At 38.9% G+C, this 21,532-nt stretch overlaps 1 protein-coding gene across 2 annotated transcripts; it reads left to right on the top strand.

Moving 5' to 3' along the window:
- The first annotated feature begins 7,793 nt into the window (after positions 1-7,793).
- On the top strand, positions 7,794-21,302 carry tmem200a (transmembrane protein 200A). Of its 2 annotated transcripts, none has more exons than XM_039664275.2 (2): positions 7,794-8,401; positions 19,307-21,302. In XM_039664275.2, exon 2 carries the CDS (start codon positions 19,325-19,327, stop codon positions 20,816-20,818), a length of 1,494 nt encoding a protein of 497 aa, XP_039520209.2. In that variant the 5' UTR covers positions 7,794-8,401; positions 19,307-19,324; the 3' UTR covers positions 20,819-21,302. The 2 variants fall into 2 exon arrangements, with proteins under 2 accessions (XP_039520209.2, XP_088974427.1); XM_089118301.1 differs by lacking the exon at positions 7,794-8,401 and adding an exon at positions 17,797-17,876.
- Positions 21,303-21,532: the final 230 nt, after the last annotated feature.

Raw genomic sequence — 21,532 nt, 5'->3', positions numbered from 1 at the left:
AAAAACGAAATCTGAGTGAACAGACGAAGCGTAGTAAAATAAAGACCTAAATGTGTATTTCTGACTTTTTTTCACTACAAGTCTGAGAGAAAACATGTTATTGAAGACAAATATCCAAAAATCTCAAAATTGACCAGTAAAACAAAAATTATTGGAAATTATTGGCTGGCGGCGACTAAAATAATAAATGGCGCAAATGGCAGTGCCTGGCGGTGGCTTCGGGGTTTATGAGACGCTAACGGATCCTTCACTCCAGGTATATGGAAGAGACAACAAAATATGGCCGGGCAATAAAATGCCAGTCTTCCTCTGTTTGGAAATCCTTAGACATGTTTGCGAAGATTGTTTTGTACAGCGTGCGTCTCCCTCAGACTGTAACCGAAGCTCAGCCGCACCAGACACACGTCAGCCGCGTCTTACGTCAGCGTCACTGAATGTGGATCACAACAAAACCGGAAGACAATACAATGCTGAATAAAGTCGGAGTTTAAGTTATTTTTGGACTAAAATGTATTTTCGGTGCTTCAGCACATTGTAACCAACCCACTGATGTCACATGGACTACTGTGATGATGTCTTCCCAGACAGCAAACTGACATTGAATCAACGTGGAAACGACGTCTCTCATGACATTGAAACAACGTTGATTTTGCTCATCGAATTAACGTTGAACCAACGTCAGACGCGGCATTCTTCAAAGCTAAATGAAAATCGAAAATTGGTTTGCTTTCATAACGTTGAAACAACGCGTTGATTTGAAGTTGATTTTCCGTTAGTTTTGAAAGAATGACGTGTCTGACGTTGGTTCAACGTTAATTCGATGAGCAAAACAATGTCAGATCAACGTTGTTTCGATGTCATATTTCCACGTTGATTCAATGTCAGTTTGCTATCTGGGTTTATTTCCTTTCTGGACAAGGACAGTATACCGTACACACATTTCCAATGGAGGGACAGAAAGCTCTCGGACTAAATCTAAAATATCTTAAACTGTGTCCTGAAGATGAACAGAGGTCTGACGGGCTTGGGGCGACATGAGGGAGATTTTTGGGTGAACTAACCCTTTAAAATCTGGATTTGCACCACAGGGGGGCATAAAACCCAGATAGCAAACTGACATTGAATCAACGTAGAAATATGACATCGAAACAACGTTGATCTGACATTGTTTTGCTCATCGAATTAACGTTGAACCAACGTCAGACGCGTCATTCTTTCAAAACTAACGGAAAATCAACTTGAAATCAACGCGTTGTTTCAACGTTATGAAAGCAAACCAATTTTCGATTTTCATTTCGCTTTGAAGAATGCTGCGTCTGACGTTGGTTCAACGTTAATTCGATGAGCAAAATCAACGTTGTTTCAATGTCATGAGAGACGTCGTTTCCACGTTGATTCAATGTCAGTTTGCTGTCTGGGAAGGCTTTTTGGGGAACAAAAAAATGGATCGCTGTGAAAAGGAAACTTTATTTTCAACAGTGTATAGCCATAGTTATGATGATAGTAATCGTCCTTGGAGTGAACAGCCCCTTGTACTCTGTGTGTACTCCCCTCAAACTCTGACAGCACACATGAACACAGCAGGAATATGTATTACACTACACAAGCTCCCAGCTGCCTACGCTCTGCTTGAATAAAATATTCATCAGACACGGGCTAGGCTACCCATGCTTGTTCATGAGCAGGACTCGGCAATGCCTTCATGGATGGCAAAAATACTAATGTCAAACTCCTGTTTATTCCATCTAGTTTAAGGCTATAGGGACAAAGAAAAGCAAAGAAAACTCATCCCGGATGTGCAGTTTTACATGTACTTATGTTTGAAGAGAGGACAAAACACGTCATTTGAACGGCATTGAACTGCGGGATCTGCTCCAGATGCAGGTCTCGCTCTAAAAGACTGTACAACAACCCTTTATTTTCTAAACCCGTCATTGTTTCCCTGTGTGTCAATCTGTTACGCCCAAGGACGTATTCATTCATTCATTTATTTGTTCATATTATTGATTTTGTTTTTTCTTTGAACCTTTTTGATTTACTCTGTTTCTGAATGAGTGGGCGTGGTCGTGTTCCCTGTGTTGTTTGCTTGCTGCCTCTCTTTCTCTCTCTCTCTCTCTACTCGCTCTCAGGCCTAATCATCAGCACCTGACACTCATTTGTGAATCTAGCTGAGCAGTCAGCGTTTGTAGAGGAGAGCACACTTCTCCCCTGATCCAGACTGAACTGTTGATAACGCTCTGCTGATTTTCAGAGATTGTGGTTGGGAGTTGGCAGTGGCTAACTCACTTTAGCTGTGGCCTGATTTGAGAGATCTTGTTCTCACTAAAAACTGAGAAGGAATTGATTGCCCTTGAACTCTTGCTTGATTATTGTTTAATATTTACTTTTGTAAGGGAAGCTGTAGGGGGTGAGTGCCTTTTTCTTTGAATACTGTTTTGACTCTGTTTTTTTGCATAGTAAGGGAGTTGAGGAAAGTTTGTGTTGTTTATTTCTTTTTGTTTAACCCTTCTTAGGTAAGTTAGAACTCCTCCAAAATTTAGTTAGTGGGCGGTTTTGTTTGTTGTTTTAGGCCTTGCTCTCCCCTGAGCCATTGCTTCCTACACAGCAAATTCTGGTTTTTGGAATAAACTCCCTGTTAGTTAAAATCAACTCAATCAGAGTGTACATGTGAGACCATCAATTAGATTCCAGCGCAGAGTTAAAATAACTCTGCTCTTGGAGTTGAATTTTTAACACTTTTTTCAGACTTAAAATGGAGTTAAAATACTAATCCTACAGAGAGTAAATGTAACTCTAAAATTAATTATATGAACTCATTACCAGTGTTCCCAGTTAGTTTAACACGTCTTAGAGTTAACATTTATTTAACACAATATAATGTTTTGTGTGGAAATTACTACACTGGACACCATACTCTTGATTTACTGCCTTTATTTGAGCAAATCCATTTGGTTCAGACTTGAGGAGTAAACTTCAACCGCTTGCTGCAGGACAGTCGTCTGAAGATCACAAAAAAAAAAAACAGGATGAGGCATAATATAATGTAGCACCATTCATTGAGAATGCTAAAATATATAAGCTGAAAATCACCACTAATATAGGCTAACGTTACATAGCTGTTAGCCTACAGTTCAATTGCCTGTCATGCAATTTCACGGCAAACCACTCATTTTCAGAAACATTCATTCAGGTAAATGGAAAGACGGTTGGCTAATGTTAACTCGTTTACATCGACAAAAAACCCACGCAAATAGCCATTTCAAAATTTGAAGTAATTTAAACATGCGTTCAACAGCAAGTTTGTCGTGGTCGTTGACGTTAATTAGTAAAACAAACTAGCCTGTAATGTAACAGCTACGCGATGACCAAACGTGTTTGTTAGAAAATATATTTTTTAAATAGTTTTATATAAGTTACACTTTTACCTACCTCACGACGAAGCGTAAGTCCATTATTCCTTTGTGCAGCGGCAGGGTCGTGTCGTGGCGCACTTCTCAAGAATAACTCCAGGTGTAGTGTTAAAACACGCTCCTGAACACCAATGAATGAACTCCAAAATACAACACAGCCGGGGAGTATCCAATAACCCAAATCGTAGTCAGAGTTAAAAAAATAACTCCAAAAAATTAACTCTTTCACACTTTTTTGCCTAACTCATGATTTTTCAACTCCTGAAATTTGCTGTGTAGGAACTCATGTTCTGTCCTTTTTTTCCCCCTAATATATTGTTTATAAATAAAATCCTTTCTTTGACATTTATATTGTCTGGTGTCATCTTCACTCTGGGACAGAGGATTGAAGTGTGTTCTCGCCCATTCCTTTTGGCTTTTCCTTTTGTTACTTCCCCTAGACGGTAAGGGGAACGTAACACAATCAAATAAAGGTGAGCTTGAGAAGAGAGCATTATTCTAAAGTGTTACCGCTTGTGAGATAGTTGACACATGCACATACTGACCAGTGTCCACAAAAGTCCTTCAAAGTTGGCTTTGGCCTCTTGGTAGCTTCTCAGGGGTGCGTTTCCCGTACAACGACGTAGTTCGCTGCTTCACCACCATAGTACGATGCATCGTTGGAAAAATCAACTAGCTAGTCACGACTGTTTCCCGAAACCCACTGTCGCACGTTGGTTTCGCACGTTGAGTAATAACTACTTTTAATGAAACTGTTTGAGATCCAATTAACGCTAGATTTGTTTTATATAAATTACAGACATGTCATCTGAGGACTATTTCTAATTGTTCTCAGTTGTTCTGCTTTATTACCAGACTCAATATTTGACTCGTAGAGCACGTTCGCACATGCGCACTCTTCAAACGCGGTACTTCAAATCTTTTGACAAACTAAAAGACGTAAATTACATTTGTATGTATTCTAAATAAAAGACACCGGTTGTGCTGAATGTCAGCTTACTCATTTTGCTCAAGATAACGATTTATTACGTCCAAATGTCATGAAATATAGAAACGATGCCTGTAACCACAGGTCGAGAGCTGTCGTTCAAACCACACAACTTTGCGATGCTGTTTGCGAATGTTCGTTGGAACGATGGTTTCAGGAAACACCGAATCGTTGAACTATGCAGATAACGAACTTGCGACCATAGTTGGCTAACGATGCTTTCCGGAAACGCACCCCAGAACAGCACTCAGAGATAAAGCCTTCGAAATGTTGTACACTTTCCCGGCTTCAAGAAACAGCTGGTTTTCAGGCGCCCAAAACGCCGTTAACGAACGGCCAAAACGCATAAAAAGCTTTACGTTTTTACCGTTGAAAACAATGTCGTGTAAACAGCCCCTAAGCCCTTATACTTAGACTATAACATACTTTACCAAACTAGGTATTTCACTAATTCATTTGTAATAATCCTACAGAATGTTTTAAAATGCTATTTTACTTTCATTATGAGGGTTATAATGTGTACAAACAACTCAGAAAAGTTGGACATAATTTATTTTATTTTTGAGGTACAGATTTTCACAAGATATGATGACTTTCCATAGGCCCTGAGTGCGGTGTGACCCTAACCTATATCTCCACAGTGAAAGGACATGGATTCATCCTCATAAACGGCTGTCGAGATACGCCTCAGTTTAACAAGCAGATAACAATCGTCAAAACACAAACCTTTAAAAGCTGTTAATGAAGTAGAGACATATTTGATCAACACAAAAGGGTGTAAAATAAAGACGTTTTAAGAGAAAATAGCACGTCATCATTAAAGCCCTGGTTAGAGAGTGGGAGACAGAAAGAGTGAGGAGAGAGATTGTATGTTCATGTGTGTGTGTGTGTGTGTGTGTGAGTGAGAAAAAGCCTTGTGAACTCAGCTATGCACAGCATAAACACAGGAAACCACACAGATGCCGACATCTGTAGGCTTTTAGAGAAAGGATTTTAGTACGTTAACTCTTTAACCGCCACAGGAGAAAACAATTCCCAAGGAAACCCAGTGTAAATTTAGCTGAAAATAAAGAAATAATAATGAAAATATAAGTCAGAAATTAAGTTTCTCGAAGATTAAAAGAAAGAAGCCTAAAAAAGCCCATAAAAGTAATCCATACGACTCCAGGGGGTTAATAAAGGCCTTCTGAACAGAAGCGATGCGTTCGTTTAAGAAAAATATCCATATTTATAACTTTTTAAACTATAATAACAAAGCTTTGTGTTCGAATGAAATAAGAAAGTCATGTACACCTACAGTATAGGTGAGTAAATAATGGGATCATTTTATTTTTTGGGTGAACTAACCCTTCAACATTTCATTTATACTATCCCTTTTTGTCTCACACAGTAGAAAATACATAAATACAAGTACGATATTTAAGCTCATATTTCTTCTTTCTCTCTAGCCTTTTATACTGTCCTGCAAATACATTCACCCAAATGGGTAAAATTGAAATGCAGTTTTTGTGAAGTGTGGACTGTGAAAACGAGTTATTTGAAAACGATTAGACATTGTTTAGTCATGTGATGCATACTGAACCCATAATTTCTATGTTTACTGTATACCCAGTATTGTGCCTGTTGGCATGTGCTAATGTTACTTTATGTTACTTTATACAGACATATGGTGACCAAAAGAATAGCATGGGAACTTTATTACTTTACTAAATTGTTATTTATTATGTTTTGTCTGTATTGTTGGTTGCAGTGAGCTTTTATGAGGGTTTACGCATGCACAGTACAGCCATTTAAGAGTTTATGGATGAGAAACTTTTGGAAAACGCTTGAAATCGCAAGTGTGGACGGAGAGCATTTTCAATTGAAAAGGCTGTTTTCAAATGTATCCGGTTTAATGTAGACATAGCCTTAGGCTATAGAAAAATATTCTAAAAAGTGCATGTGCAACATTAGTACAACATTTATAGTCATCAAGAAAAGTTGCGCTGGTCTCCTATTGTGCGGTATAAACGCTTCTGGAACAAAACCTAATGTGGGTGGGGCTTGATTTCATCCATGGGGATGTGATTGGATTGTTAAATGGTTGTGGTTTGCTATTGGTGGATCTGGTGTGATTGACAGGTTGCCCCGCCCTCGTCCTCAGAGAAGAGATGCTGCAAGAGGAACTTATTCTGATGCAAGATTATTATGAGACACATGACTTTAAAACAATTATGATATGCACAGATAAATCATTTAGAGTACTGCAATATTTCCACACAAAAAAATCATTGTATTTAGATTTCATTGTGCATGAGGTCATTTGCTGTAAATTAAAGCTACTATATGTTATTATTTTCACCACTAGGGGTCACTAACCTCTTACAATAACAAAAGCGTAGGTTGATGACGCAGTGAATAAGCGGAATCAGGGAACTTGTCGTCAAGCTGATGGATCTAATACTGTTTCTGGATGAGTGAACACATTGATGTTTTTGACATGACTGTGGTGTGAAGCATGAGAGACAGATATCAGTGCCACACGCAAATGCTGTGGATATAAAGGAATAACATTTCATCATACTGAACTAACAAACTTACTAACGTTAAGTGCTAGGTCAGTTTGTTAGACGAATTAAGCTTGTGAGGGAAACGAAAACGCCACGCTCATGTTGATCCTCGTTTTAGTTCTCTTGTCCTAAAGTCTGCTTGCCATGGTCCATAATGTTTGAAAGAAACAACAACAGCGTGAGTGTGCCACTAGATGTAACACAATCGTCCACGTATGTCGCTATGGTTACTGTGGCAGAACAAGGCGGATATTGTCATTGGCAGGCGACAAGTGAACATGGACCAGACAATTGTATAAAAATCTTTGGGAACTTTTAGAATATTTTAAGTACACAATTGCAGGAATATACCTTTGGGTATTTCATTACAAAAATCTTACATATTGTAGGTTTACAAATTAGTTGTTTGACCCAAATAGTGGCGTGTGTAATTGATGTCATCAAAATCTGTCACTGTCTGCACTGTCTCTCGGCCGCAGACGTCACGCCCACACTCCGCGCACTCAACGTGTTGAAAGTCTGGCTGAGCGAGAATAATAATGTCTCTATATTATATCGTGCGTCCTCTTTAATAAAAGATGCACACATTGAGAGATTGTAACGACAGCAGCTGTGGATGTTTAAACACCCTTCACTTGTATCCTACAGAAATATTTACATCCAAGAAATGATCGTGTTGGTGTTGTTTTGGTGTAACATGCTGTGTTTTCTAGTTGTTGTTTTTTCAATCCCACGCAAATTATTAAAATTCTCTCGCTTTCTCTCTCTCTCTCTCTCTCTCTCTCTCTGTCAGAGTGCGTCATCTGGAAAGGCGTCACGTGGGAGTACAAAGCCAACGCTCGCGCTCTGCCCCTTACAAACGACTCGCGCCTCGGTCTCGAAACCGCGCTTCTGAGGAGATACTTCACAAAGGACACTAGCGTTTATTCATTACTAACATAATGCAAACAAAAATGAGTGACTTTTATCGACACAAACTCGTCTATTTGCTAGGATTATTCAAACATCTGAGTGAAATCACGGATATCACGCTCGCCTTTGAATTGTTTATTGTGGATTTATAGACGAGGAAAGACGTTCGACTTGGGAGCTGAAAGGAAGTAGAGAAAGAAAGACGGAACTTATTTCGTTTTGAGGTATTCTTATTCAGACCTCACGTTTTTTCCCCTTAAGAATCGTGAAGTTTGTCTCGAGCGCGCGTATCCTGCAGCTGGCGCGCGCTGCGCTGAGATGGAGAGGACGCGCGCGCTCAGATGGAAGTTTTCTCTCCAAACATCCAAACACAGAGAATCCGATGGACTGAATAATGAAACTACAAAAAAACAGCTTTTAAAGCAAAGTATTAGTTAAATGATCCTCTTCGGTGGAGTGGAAATATGATGGTGATGATCGTGAGATCTACCTGTGCGTAATGGACACATAACATCAGGAGGTGGATCTCAGCAAGCACACAGGTGTGTATTATTGGTCAGTAAACATCAGTGTCATGGTTTATCTCTGAATCGTAAATCAGTACAAATATATGGATCTGGTGGTCGTTTGGGCTCGTTTTTATGAATGTTTTATGGATTTAATGTTACGCTTAGACTTCAAATGTAGCCTATTTATTCACGTCCTACTAGTATTTTTCTGTAATTACATTTGAGTAGTTCTGTTGTGCATGATGCGATAAAGGAAATGTTCAGCAGATTTGTTAAATTTTAGTATCTATCCATCAGACAGATGAGCAGATGAATACAAGACCAATATTGGAGAGCAAATGTATGATCGATATGAACACTGGGCTGCCACACACACACACACTCTCTTTCTCTCACAGCCACTGATCTGTTTATGAACAACAGATGATCGTGGGTAGTCATGCATACATAAATCTAGGCCACATCTAGACAATCTCTCAATATATTCTTGATTTTAACTCAAAACAAGATAATATAAGAAAAAAATATACATTTACAGTATAATTATACATTACACACATGTATGAATAGGGCACATTTAGCTTACATATTAAAATTTTTTGCTTACACACTATAAGTGGTACTTGAAGCTCACTCAGTGAAACCATTCACTAATATATCTAATCTTCAGAAGTCTGCAAAAACTACAAGCGCATTATATCCTTTACACAAATTGGCAAAAAATGCTCCACACAGTTCTCTACAGATCATTCAAAACTAACAGCTCTTGTGTTTCTTTTAGAAAACACTGCCAACTAAATTCCACAATCATTCCCCGTTTGCCTATATCTTGTGTTAAACGCTTACATAAATTGGGCACTTAAGATGTTAGAATAATGAGTAGAAGAAAGATGCAAATGAAAGAAAGAGAGACAAAAGAGAAAGGGGGGGGGGGGGGGTCTTACACTTTTCAGGTATGTAATCAAATGTAAAAATCAAATGTAAAATAGCACTCACTGGATGATGGCAATGACCAAAAAAAATCTAATCTCTGTATATTTTGGTTGAATGGCGATATACGGTATATATCTCTGTATTTTCTACGGTTTTTACTTGAATAAAAACTGTATTTAATATATATATATATATATATATATTTCACAATCTGCCTAATGTTGTCCTACAAACAATGTTCATATTGAAAGCTATGGAAAAAAAAAACAAGTGAATATACTGTCGGTTCCGGTATGCATTATGTGCAAGTAAAGGGTTACAATCGCATTATATTCTAACACATTAAAATATAAAAAACAAAAATAAAGATTTTATTTTTAAATTCACTAAACTAAAAATGAAAATAAATAACAAACAAAAGCACGGACTAATTAACCTACATTTTATTACCCTATAAAACTCAGTAAAACTCCTAAGCGGTGAGCAGCCGGTGAGCAGCCGTCCTCGTCTCAGTTCTCGCGCATGCGCCCATAAGGAAGTAATGGAATAGTGGAATAAAGCCGTTATTTATGTTTTTTTTCGCACAAGAAGTATTCTCGTCGCTTGATAAACTTATAATTGAGCCGCTGTAGGCACATGGAACATTTAAACCTTTTCTTTAATGACTTTATGGGCCGTCAAGAGTCAGTCCCTTAGGCAGTCTATAGGACTGATCCAGCTCTCAGATTCAATCAAAAATATCTTTATTTTTGTTGCGAAGATGAACGAAGGTCTTACGGGGTTGGAACAGCATGGGGGTGAGTAATTAATGACTTAATTTTCATTTTTGGGTGAACTAACCCTTTAAGCTCCTTATTATGTAGCTGAATCTGTGCTGGTTTGTATTGCCTATGAACTAAAATTGAAACCATAATATGTTTTTTTGCCTTCATAAAACAGCACAAGACTTTAAGAATAGGCATCCTATTTTTGCTGGGTGATTTAGAGAAACGTGTGCACTTTGCTCACGCGATCATCGTGGTCATCTGGTGTTTTCTCCTAAATACAAGCTCAAGGGTTTATTTCTTGCAAGTATAGAAATAAAGACAAAAGTATTTTAATTTTCCTATATTATAGTGTAATGTAGACTAAAATATACTTTTGAAATATTCATTTTCATTTATATATACGTACATTTATAGGTTCTATGGATTTTACGTCATAGGAATAATTATATAAATCATTCTTACATTATTATAATAATTGTTTGGCATCCTAAAACACCATTGATAATGTAATGTAGACTGAGACTCTCATAATTAAAAAGATGTTTGAGCCCTCTTTATTGTCCTGGTACAAATCAATGCTTTATCTTTGTTTAACGAGCAGTTCATGGGTTGAAGCTTTTAATTTTGATCTCGCAAAGATCATGAGACTGATGCATTTAACCTTAAAATGAAAAAAAAAAAATTCTTGCGGGGGAGCATTCAGTAAAAGTCAATAAAACATAAGATTATCTTTTAAAATGCAAAATCGCTCTACACTGTAAAAAAAAATATTGATGGTTTAACTTAAAAAAGTAAGTAACCTGATTGCCTTAAAATGTTAAGTTCATTGAACTGGAAAAAGTGAGTTAATACAATGAAGGAGAATAATTTAATCATCAGAAACTCAAAATTATATGTTATCTGAACTAAATAAATTATTTAAGTTGATTTGACAAAAGAAAAATGTTGTGATTACTACACTGTAAAAAAATATTGTTGGTTTAACTTAAAAAAGTAAGTAACCTGGGTTGCCTTAAAATTTTAAGTTGATTGAACTGGAAAAAGTGAGTTAATACAATGAAGGAGATTCATTTAACCACCAAAAAACTCAAAATAATATGTTATCTCAACTAAATAAATTATTATAAAGTTGATTTGACAAAAGAAAATATGTTGTGATAACAAATCTTGAAAACATTTTTTTACAGTGAGATTAGACGATATTTAAACTAATTTGTGGTCAAATTATATTGTTGTATTCCCTATTATAATTTATTTTTATGCATTTGCACTTTTTCTATCTGGACACGGAGCACAAACATTTAAATAATAAACAACTTGTTCATTATCATTACCTGTTAATCTGTTGATTTATACACGGCAGTTCAATTAATATTGTATTTTAGACCATTGGTATTAAGTGGCAAGGAGCATGGCCTAAGGCTTAAAATGCATCGTGTTGGTGTTGCAACAAGAGATGTCACGTTTTGCATGTCGTGTTCAAATTTTGTGATTTTGTGTGTAGTTTCTAGAAATGGGGCCATAGTTTAAGAAATTGTGTATAAGCAATTAAAAAAAACAACAGTAAAGGTGCTATTTGTAGAATTCTGAAATGTCTAGGTAGGCCTGTCACGATAACAAATTTTGCTGCAGGATAATCAATTGTATAAAAAAAAGCAGTCAAGGTATTTGACTGGAAACCACAGTCAACTTTGTCCAATTCTTGAGAAGTACCAACCCCTAATTAAAATAAAATAAAAAAAAATAAAAAAAATAAAAATTTTAAAGGGTAGTTGTCTAATTTCATAAATCTCTGAGTGGAATCGCCTCACCGCCCCTGGGGGATTTTATAAAAAATAAAAATAGTGAGACTAGGACAAGATCATTTACTCGGGGGGGATTGTGAAGTACCTTTTAGAAAATCTTCGTTTGCGCAAAATGTTCTCTCTATTTAAGGCTGCACACATTGGAATAGTATGCCAAAGGAAATCAGAGATTGCCCTACTTTTGCTTCATTTAAGAAACAGCTTAAGAGATGGCTGAACAAAAATCAAAAATGTAATCATTTAGTATAAAGGCTGAATTTGATAGGTCGATTTATTTTAAATATTTATAATAAGCATCTTGGATTGTCTACATATAGGTGTTTTTGTAATGGGTACTACAATACATTCTCTATAAGATAGGCCTATAGGAACTTTTATGATTATTACTATTCTTAATTTATTTATATATTTTTTGTTTTGTTGATATGTATATTGTGTTTTTGTTTTTGGATTGTATTTGTCTGTGTTAGGGGACAACGGATGGAAATTAGCATTGTGCTAAATCCGGCGTATTTACGTTCGACTATGCTTGTACGTTCATTAATATGCATTGCCCTATCTAAATAAAGAAAGAAAGTTAGGATAAATTGTCCAAGAAATTATTGCGATAAACGATAATATTGTCGTTTTGAGAACATTTACGTCTAAAATAATGATAGCGGCATGATAATGCAGGTACACCTTTTCAAAGGTCAATAAACTTTTATTTCTAAAGACTATTTAACACTGAAAACATTTTAAATATCCACAATAAATGAACAAAACAATCCAATAACAATAAAAGCAATGGACTCTCAGTCTCTGTTAACAAAAAAATGCACTTGAATAAATACCAAAACCAATAAAATGGATGTAAACAAAACCCGACCCTACGATAAATTATTTGTTATTAACACACACACACACAAAAAAAGTTAATTTAACATAAAAGCACACAGGCTGCTGCGTGTATGGTCTGATATGACCCTTAATAATTCCTAAAAAGCTGACAGTTCATCGCGAGCTGTCACATCTCTGTTATTATCAATGAAGCTGACTGCACTATCTTTCATAATATCCATAATTAGAGGGTTTGTGTTGGAGTGCCGGCCCGAGGATAGTGTCAGGGTCGAGTCGGGTCAACTCGGGCAGAGAATAAACTCTAGTTTAATCCTCCTTGGCTATAAGGAACCGAGAGTTGTCATCCGGTCTCTTTGGTAGAGAGAGAAAGAGAGAGATACAAGGAAAACAAATAAGCATGTGAATGGAAATTATGGCGGCCGGAAAAATGATCAGGCTTGTTTTTGTTTTTTTATCGAGGGATTAATTGATTTATTGACTATCGCAACAGGATGCAACAAGATGACTTGAGAGTCGACTAAATGCTTTTTACAGTGTGGGTCTCAAACTTCAAGAATATTTTTAGTGCCTTGGCCTGGTAGACCTGCAGGACGGCGGCGGTCTGTCCAGATCTTACAGGCCGACAACCCTGCAAGGTGGCAGCACTTTATGGGCATCCAATTCTTGCATCTCCACGTACCATTTGGCCTCCCTGTCATCGAGGGCAGTGAGAGCAGAGGAAGCTCAAGAGTGACTTCAGTTTTCCACGACTTTGTTAAGTCCTCATGAACTTCTGGGAAGAAAGGCACTGGAGTGGGACGCAATCATCCAGCCGTGAAGGTTCGGGACAAGCCAACACTCGCGTTCTGCCTCAAACAACACTACACTCCCCGAAGTGGGTAGCGCAACCGAGTCCCCATCTCCGGATGACTCAAACTCATGACTCAGCCTGCCATGGAAGAGAAGAATGGGGGGTGAATATAAAGCTTGGATAGCATTTCACCACTCATTACAAAACTGGTGAAATGCTTTAGCTTTATATTCACAAAAATGTTATAGATTGTAAAATAAACTGAATTTTATGGAAGCTTGTTTCCGCCATTGGATGAAAAATATAAAAGGTAATTGCGACTTTTTATCTCACAATTCTGACTTTTTTTCAGAATCTGCAAAGTGTCAAATTTTTCTTTTTTTTGAGAATGTTTAAATATTAATATCAGCTGAGGAGCGAAACGGAGGCGGAGTTAGTGGTGCGATCGGAGTCTGCTACTGCTGGAGATGAATCGGGAGAGGTTTGTGCACCTACTGATCAGAGCGCGTGCTGACACGGAGTAAAGCCTTGTTTATACTCGACACGTCCGCACGAGCGCGAATGTGCGCACGGCAAAAATGACGCGTTGGGAGCGCAAGACCAGGAAGACTGTGGCTGGCTGTGTGTACGCCTTTTTTTGTAACAGCGCGCGCGGCGCCGCGTCCGGAAGCGACTTCAAGCCGAATCTGCCCGAGCTTGTACGTCTCACCACACCGGCACCCAGTTTGCGCGTCTAAATTGCATTTTTCTTTTCTTAAAGGGCACCTATTATGGAAAATTCACTTTTACATGGTGTTTGAACATAAATGTGTGTTGGCAGTGTGTGAGCAAAACCACCCTGGAATGATAAAAATCCACCCAGTGGTTTTTTTACAATCTCAATAAATCATCTGCACTGTCTGAGAACGAGCTGTTCTGAGATTCAGATCTTAGTGACGTAGAACGGCAGACAGGGGGTTGATTGACAGTGTGGCTGTGGCCTAGACCCCGCCCTCGGTGATCTGTACACACATCCTCCATTGTTTCAACGACAGCCTGTAATGTCTCTTGGAAACATAACTTATCGACTCGTGGGTTAATCCTGTTGTTGTGGCTTAAAGGTTAATCCTCAAGTGTGGATCGTCGTCTACTGTTTGCGATCCACCGTCACCTCCAGTAACAGTAAGTGTATTTTATGATTTTTGAGCAAATAGTTTTCAGTCGATGTCAGCCAATTCAACAACAAAAGCGTCTAAAATTGTTGTCGTCGTAGAATGTCAGTGTATATAATTTAAACCTTGTTTGTATAGTGTGGAACCACACATTTATAAATATATATATTTAAAGATATTGTATTAAAAACCGCATATATGTTCTTGTTCTGTATGTTAGCCATCTTCTCACATTTGCCACAGAAGCACCCGTATGACAAGTAAACATGACGCCACAGCTCCCTCGCATAAATGTAATTTCGCTTGTAAGTTACGTAGCAAACTTTATCACAGCATGTGTATGTAACGTTAGTTTTAAAAAAATGCGCCAGCGTTAGTGTTTGTGTGTGTGTGTTGCTCCTCCATACTTGCAAAGAGGACGCGATTACAACTCTGTAAGTACATAAATGTATCAAATAACCATACCGAGACGTACTGGTCCATTCTCATTTGTGTTTATTCTGCCGGAGTCTCTTTGTGCTATTTATTTATTCCGATTCAAACGTACGCTGAATGACAGACAAAACAGCGCGTCTCTCACTCTCCCCTTCTGCTTACCGACGGCCATAGGTTTCAAGTTACGCCCTCATCCAAAGGCAGGGCGGGAATATGCAGCTCATTTGCATTAAAGTGGCAGGCCTCAAAACAGCTCATTTTCAAACAGGCCCCAAAATGACATTTTCAAATGGTTATAATAAATTAACTGTGGGGTATTTTGAGCTGAAACTTCACAAATACATTCTGGGGACAACCGAGACCAATATTACATCTTGTAAAAAGGGGCATAATAGGTGCCCTTTAAGGGTTTGTTTACTGTGTGTGATTCATTTAATGGATAGCACATTCACTTCTAGTTGTCTTCGTCCTCTATTCTGCAATGTTTCGGTCTCCTACGGGAACATGCAAAAAATAAATGAATAAAGAAGCGTCGACGCAAAAATATGACGTCGACGCAATTTTGACGTCGAATCATCGACGTCATCGACGCGCCGCTACAGCACTACAGTATACACCATTTAGTCAAAAGTTCTTTTGGCTTTTAGTATGAATATGTTAGTCTTAACCCCCTGGGGTCGGAGGTCACGCTAGCGAGACCAGGGGCCTCATTTATAAACGTTGCGTACACACAAAAGAAGGCGTATGCCGCTCTCTACGCAATAGTTGATATTTATAAAAAGCAAACTTGACGGTAAAATGTGCGGTCCTTCACGCAAGCTCTGACCCAGGCGTACGCACAAAAACGGGTGAAATGAGAAATTGCGACACTGTCGGAAGTTGGAAAAAACACGTTGAAGTGTGTAAAACTGTAGGTTGTGTAAAATAAATGGCAATACTGCCTCTCATAAATAAAACAAAGACTTCACAAAGCAAGTCTTAACAGCTTACAATTAACAGCCTACACGAACACCGTTTGATCGATCTGTAACAGAAATGCAAATTAACACATATTTCCAAAAAGAAAGTGAAATATTTTCTTCTATAATATTGGTATGCAATTCATCCTCATAAATAAGATGGTAAACAGAACGAAATAATGTACAAAACTGATATTCTCGCCAATATGTTTGTCTAACGGAGCAGATATAGCAATTAGATAGTCAGTCAGATAGATAATTAGGGAGATATAGGCCTATAGATAGATCGATAAATATTATTTGTCCACTGGGGAAAGTTGTTTTCATAGTAAAAATGTCTTCATAATCTACGGAATCCTGGTATTCCTTTAGTTTGTTTTATTTTTGATAAAATAACGTATGACGTATGTCTCAACCATTCAGAAAGCTGCAAGAAATTACATTTGCGCTGAACTATTTCCCATTTCCAAGTAGATTATAACCGACATCCGTAGCTTGTCAGATGCAGAATTAAATGGATGTAAATAAAATGCCCCATCACAATGCGTATAATGACGCACAGTGGCTGATCTTGAGCTCTTAGAAGATGTGGCGATTAAATGGAAGGATTCGGAGTGAACGCATCATCTTCACAACAAAAGGTGTGGAAAAATATATTATTTATTCAAGAATTTCCTCTGTGCAGTTGTGCAGTTTATTTCAGTTAGGACAGTCTTGATTTCGCCCAACTCCTTGGCCACCTCTCTATTTGAATTAATGACTAGACGTTTTTTTGCCTCGACATTGATGTCCGACCATTTCTTTTTTATTTCGGCCACAGTCCGAGGCTGTGAGGCTACAGCATTACGGCGTCTGCAACCTTTTGCCACTCAAGTGCCTTTTTGGCATTAGTAATGCTCACACTGTGCCCTCCAAACAACATTTTTCTCCTCTTTTCCACCTCGCCAATGATAACTTCTACTTCACATTGAGTGAAGTTACATTTTTTTTATTTCCTCTCTGTGTTTAACATGATTTCGCAATTCATAAATATTAACTTTTGGGCGTTTCACGGACTATTTATGGGCAACTATGGGCGTGACATGAAGACGCAAAAGCTGCGCTACATTTAGAATTGATTGTGATTTATGAAGGGAAAAATGCATAGGATGTGCGTGCGCATGGTTTTATAAATCTGAATATTTCTGTGCGTACGCACGTCCTATGTTTCATCCGTACGCCACTTCTGACGCAAATCCTACGCAAAGTTTTATAAATGAGGCCCCAGCTCTTTTTTTTCATATCAGTGCAAAAGAGACTCAAAATACTTCAGAATGTTGTGCTTTTCGCCAAATAAAGAAAAACAAACATGATGCTGCCTTCTCTCTGTCACTGAAGTTCATTCTGAACCGCGTCCGAAAATGAACTGTAACTCAGCGAATACGCAGTCAAACAGGCGAGAGAGATGTCTTTATGAAGCTTGAATTCTCTTCTTTTAAGTGAAGTAATTTATATAAAAGACAAATATTCTCTGTTTATGTAATCTGTATAAAAATAGAGAGATGTTAGTCGTTCTCATTATCGTTTTCGCAGCTCATTTTCTGCTATGCGAACACGTCATGGAGAGCGCGCGCTATTCCAACGCAAATGATCTGAGACAGTCCATGCAATCCTGTGAAGCCCACATCAGCTGGATAAAGCACATCAAGTTCAATCAGCTTAATGTACTCTACGCCGTCTTGCTACGCTGTGAGGAGTAATACTATCGTAGTAATAATCCTGGGAAATTTAGAAGTGCTGGTTTAGTTTCACTTCAAGGAGCAACGGATCCAGCTGAGGATTATGAATTGTAAGTTATTTATTCCTAAGTGCTTTGTTCTAATCGCGATATGCAATTGTGTCGGGAAACCGCAAAAAGACTGTTTAAATATGAATTGTGTGTTCGTGTGTGCATGAATGAATTATTATGGGTTTTTTTTTTCAATAACCATGTATAAGCATTATTCTCTCAAAAATACAAATGTGTGTGTGTGCAAATCTGTGGTGAGCAGGATTTCAGCAAAAAATCTCCTACCAAAATCGAGTTTCCATTCAACTAGTGGGATGTTGCCTGCAATTAGCAAATGTGAAATACTCCTAAACTAGCTTTCTTGTAGCACAGTTACTCTCTAGCTTTACTGAAAACCAACGCCTAAATTAAAATACCGATAAAGAGATAACAAGCGATTAAGTGTCTTTTGGATCACACGTTTGATGATTAGATGTTTGAAGCTGCTGATAAACTCACAGCCGATTAGAAATGGCTTATTGAGAGTTGCTCGTTGAAAGCATTCTTCAGAGGAAAGTACTGTTGGACATATGATCACATAATGTGTGCTTTTGTTGTAATATTTGCTTACGTAATCTCCACCTCTTCTATCCTCAAGCTTCCAACTCTGTAAACATTTTCCCTGCTGCACGTAGATCCTTTCCTCACCTTTTATTTCAACTGGACTGTGACAGTTGTGTACATATTGAATATTTTTTTTGGTCTGCAGACTTGGTCAAAATCATATTTCCAGACTTGTAAATATGCAGTCATTCTTGACTAATGCTTCAGTGTTTTATTTATAGGATCAAATTTTTAGAGAATTATTTTTATCATTGATTTCAAACATTTGCATTTACAATGGTGGAGGGATCAAGACATGGAGAGATCTTCTTGGGCGGTAGTGGCTCAGTGGTTTATGTAGGTTATCTACAAACCGGAAGGTTGGTGGCTCAATCCCTGGTTCCACCTGACCAAGTGTCGAGGTGTCCATGAGCAAGACACCTAACTCCAGCTTTGTGTGTGTGTGTGTGTGTGTGAGAGAGAGAGAGACATACCTAACCCCAACTGCTCCCGATGAGCTGGATTTCGCCTTGCATGGCTGACACCGCCATCGCCGTATGAATGGGTGAAAGGGCTTTGGTGGCCATTGGGTCTGTGAAAGCGCTATATAAATGCAGTCTATTTACTATTCAAACAAAGCTCCATTATGCTATGATTGTTCTCTTTTTCTTGTGTACCTCATAATTATGAATCTTTCATGACTTTGTTTTGCTTGCTCTGAGTATAAAGCAAGACAAGGGTAGCATTTAAAAAACAATTGAAAAGATCCACAATAGCCCCAACAGTGTTTAAACCAGCATTCAGCAAACAAATTCCCTAACAACACCTGGACAGATACCAAAGATAGTTTTCAATCAAGTGGGAAGCCTCCTTCTTATTTAAACAATTGTCTATTTCTGTATTTGCAGGCTTGCATTGTCACAGCAATGATTGCCACGGGTGGGGTGATCACGGGGCTCGCGGCATTGAAAAGACAAGACTCCACCCGCTCTCAGTATCATCTACCAATCCAGAGCCCAGGCCATGCTCCTGAGAAGAAAAGCACCAAGCGTAAACCTAGAGCTGATGTGGTGGTAGTGAGAGGGAAGATCAGACTGTATTCGGCCTCAGGATTCTTCCTGGTTTTGGGAGTGCTGATCCTCATGGCAGGCATTGCAATGGCTGTTCTTGGATACTGGCCTCATAAGGACCCCCAGAAGGCACCGGAAGGTCAGTTGTCCAGGAACGATACTCAGGTCGGCCGAGAGCAGGTGGGCTCCATTGCGCAATTCTTGGAGAAGCACCTGCATTCCGAGAGGATGAAGATGTTGGGTCCTTTCACTATGGGAATTGGGATTTTTATCTTCATCTGTGCTAATGCCATCTTACATGAGAACAGGGATCGGGAGACAAAGATTATCCACATGAAGGACATGTACTCGACCGTCATAGACATTCACAGCCTGCGGATTAAGGAGCAGAAGTGTACCAATGGGGCCTACATGGGTCCCTACACGGACACGGAGATCCGTTCTTTCGGACTGGATGGCCAGTTTGCCTCAAGGCTCGCAGCAAACACTCTAATGTCCTTCTCCGGTCTGGATGGCGACGTCCGGTTCTCCCACAGGACCAGCTCGGCCGAGGATGACGAGGGTCTAATGAGTGAGGCCCGGGGTGGCTTTGGCCTGTTGTCGCCTACTTACAAGGACCGTTCTGAATGTGTCTTTGGGTTCCATGATGAGGGCGGTCGCCGGTGGGAGGACAAGCGTGGCGCGCTCAAGAAATGCCAAACGCACTCCATCGTTTCGTCTTCCATCAGCGCCTTCACACTGCCCGTCATCAAACTCAACAACTGCGTCATTGATGAGCCTGACATCGATAGCATCACGGAGGACTCGGAGCAGAACAGGGTTCACTCCAGACCTCCGTCATTGGAGTCGTTAACAGTACCCGTTCCCTATGTCGCCAAAGCTTTCAAGCCTTCGGGCGCCCTGCTGCTCCGCAGCAACTCCGCCACCGAATCCCCTACCTCCACATCTTCCCGTTCCTCACTGTCTCCTGGGTCCACCAGCGGTAGGTTCCTCTCACCTGGAGCTGCCCGTAAAGACTTCGGCTCCAATAGCTCCCTCCACGTCTTGTCAGCCCATTCCAAATCTCTGGATTTAGAGAGAGTGCCAACAACGCTCACTGTCCAGCCCGAACAGAGGAAACACCCTAGTTGGCCCAGATTGGACCGCAGTAATAGTAAAGGATACACTAAACTGGAGGACAAAGAGGACCCTATGGACAGGCTTTTAGTGCCCCCCGTGGCCGTGAAGAAGGACTACACTAAAAAGGAGAAACTTCTCATGATCTCCAGGTCTCACAATAACTTGAGCTTCGAGCATGATGAATTTATGAGCAACTGCCTGAAGAGAGGCACCTCAGAGACCAGATTTTAAAACTGAGCTAGCGTCAAATGTCAAACCATGACACAGTCCAGCTGCAATATAGAAAACAGGTCCATTTACAGATAAAAAAATCACAAGGTCCTTGAACAGATTGCTTAGGCAGTTGTGCTGCTTTTTTGTTTTGTTCTTTCACTGGATTTCAGAAGGATATTTCACCCAGAATTTGAAATACAAAAAGTGAGCCGTACTGCTAAATTAAAGTATGGGTAGAGCCGAGCGAATAATTCAGTTGCAAACAGGTTAGTGCAACTTGTTCAAATATGTTTGTATTGTTTTTGTTATCATTCAGACAGGATCTATTGTCTGTTTGAGTACTACAGTATGTGTGTTGTACCAGCACTGCTAGTTATTTTACTTTAAATAATTTATTGTTTAAAACACACACTGATATTTTTGAAGAGAACTCATCAATGTATAATTTACCTGTTTCTCAGAATAAACACAATCTTTCCAGATAAAGTCCTGTTTTGACTACTTTTAAAATAGTTTTTGTTGTTGTTGTCCTCTTTGGAGCATGACAGACATTAGTGCTTGTATAAAACAGCTGTATGATGATTTTGCTGACTTTCTTTTGCGATCTACTGGAACTGGAACAAATAGCACATATAGGTTATATAAAAAATAGCACATATGGAACGAAATGAAGCTAAATAATGAGATTTAAGTCTTATAGTTTAATTTACAATGCAAAAAAGTTATTGTAAT

The sequence above is a fragment of the Pimephales promelas genome, chromosome 13 (assembly GCF_988280905.1).
Source record: "Pimephales promelas chromosome 13, fPimPro1.hap1.1, whole genome shotgun sequence".
Taxonomy (NCBI): domain Eukaryota; kingdom Metazoa; phylum Chordata; class Actinopteri; order Cypriniformes; family Leuciscidae; genus Pimephales; species Pimephales promelas.
The sequence above is the reverse complement of the archived record's forward strand: the minus strand, read 5'-3'. Positions and strand labels throughout refer to the sequence as shown.

What these genes read in the sequence shown, in the direction of transcription:
- tmem200a (XM_039664275.2), top strand. Translation starts at nt 19,325, where the DNA reads ATGATTGCCACGGGTGGGGTGATCACGGGGCTCGCGGCATTGAAAAGA.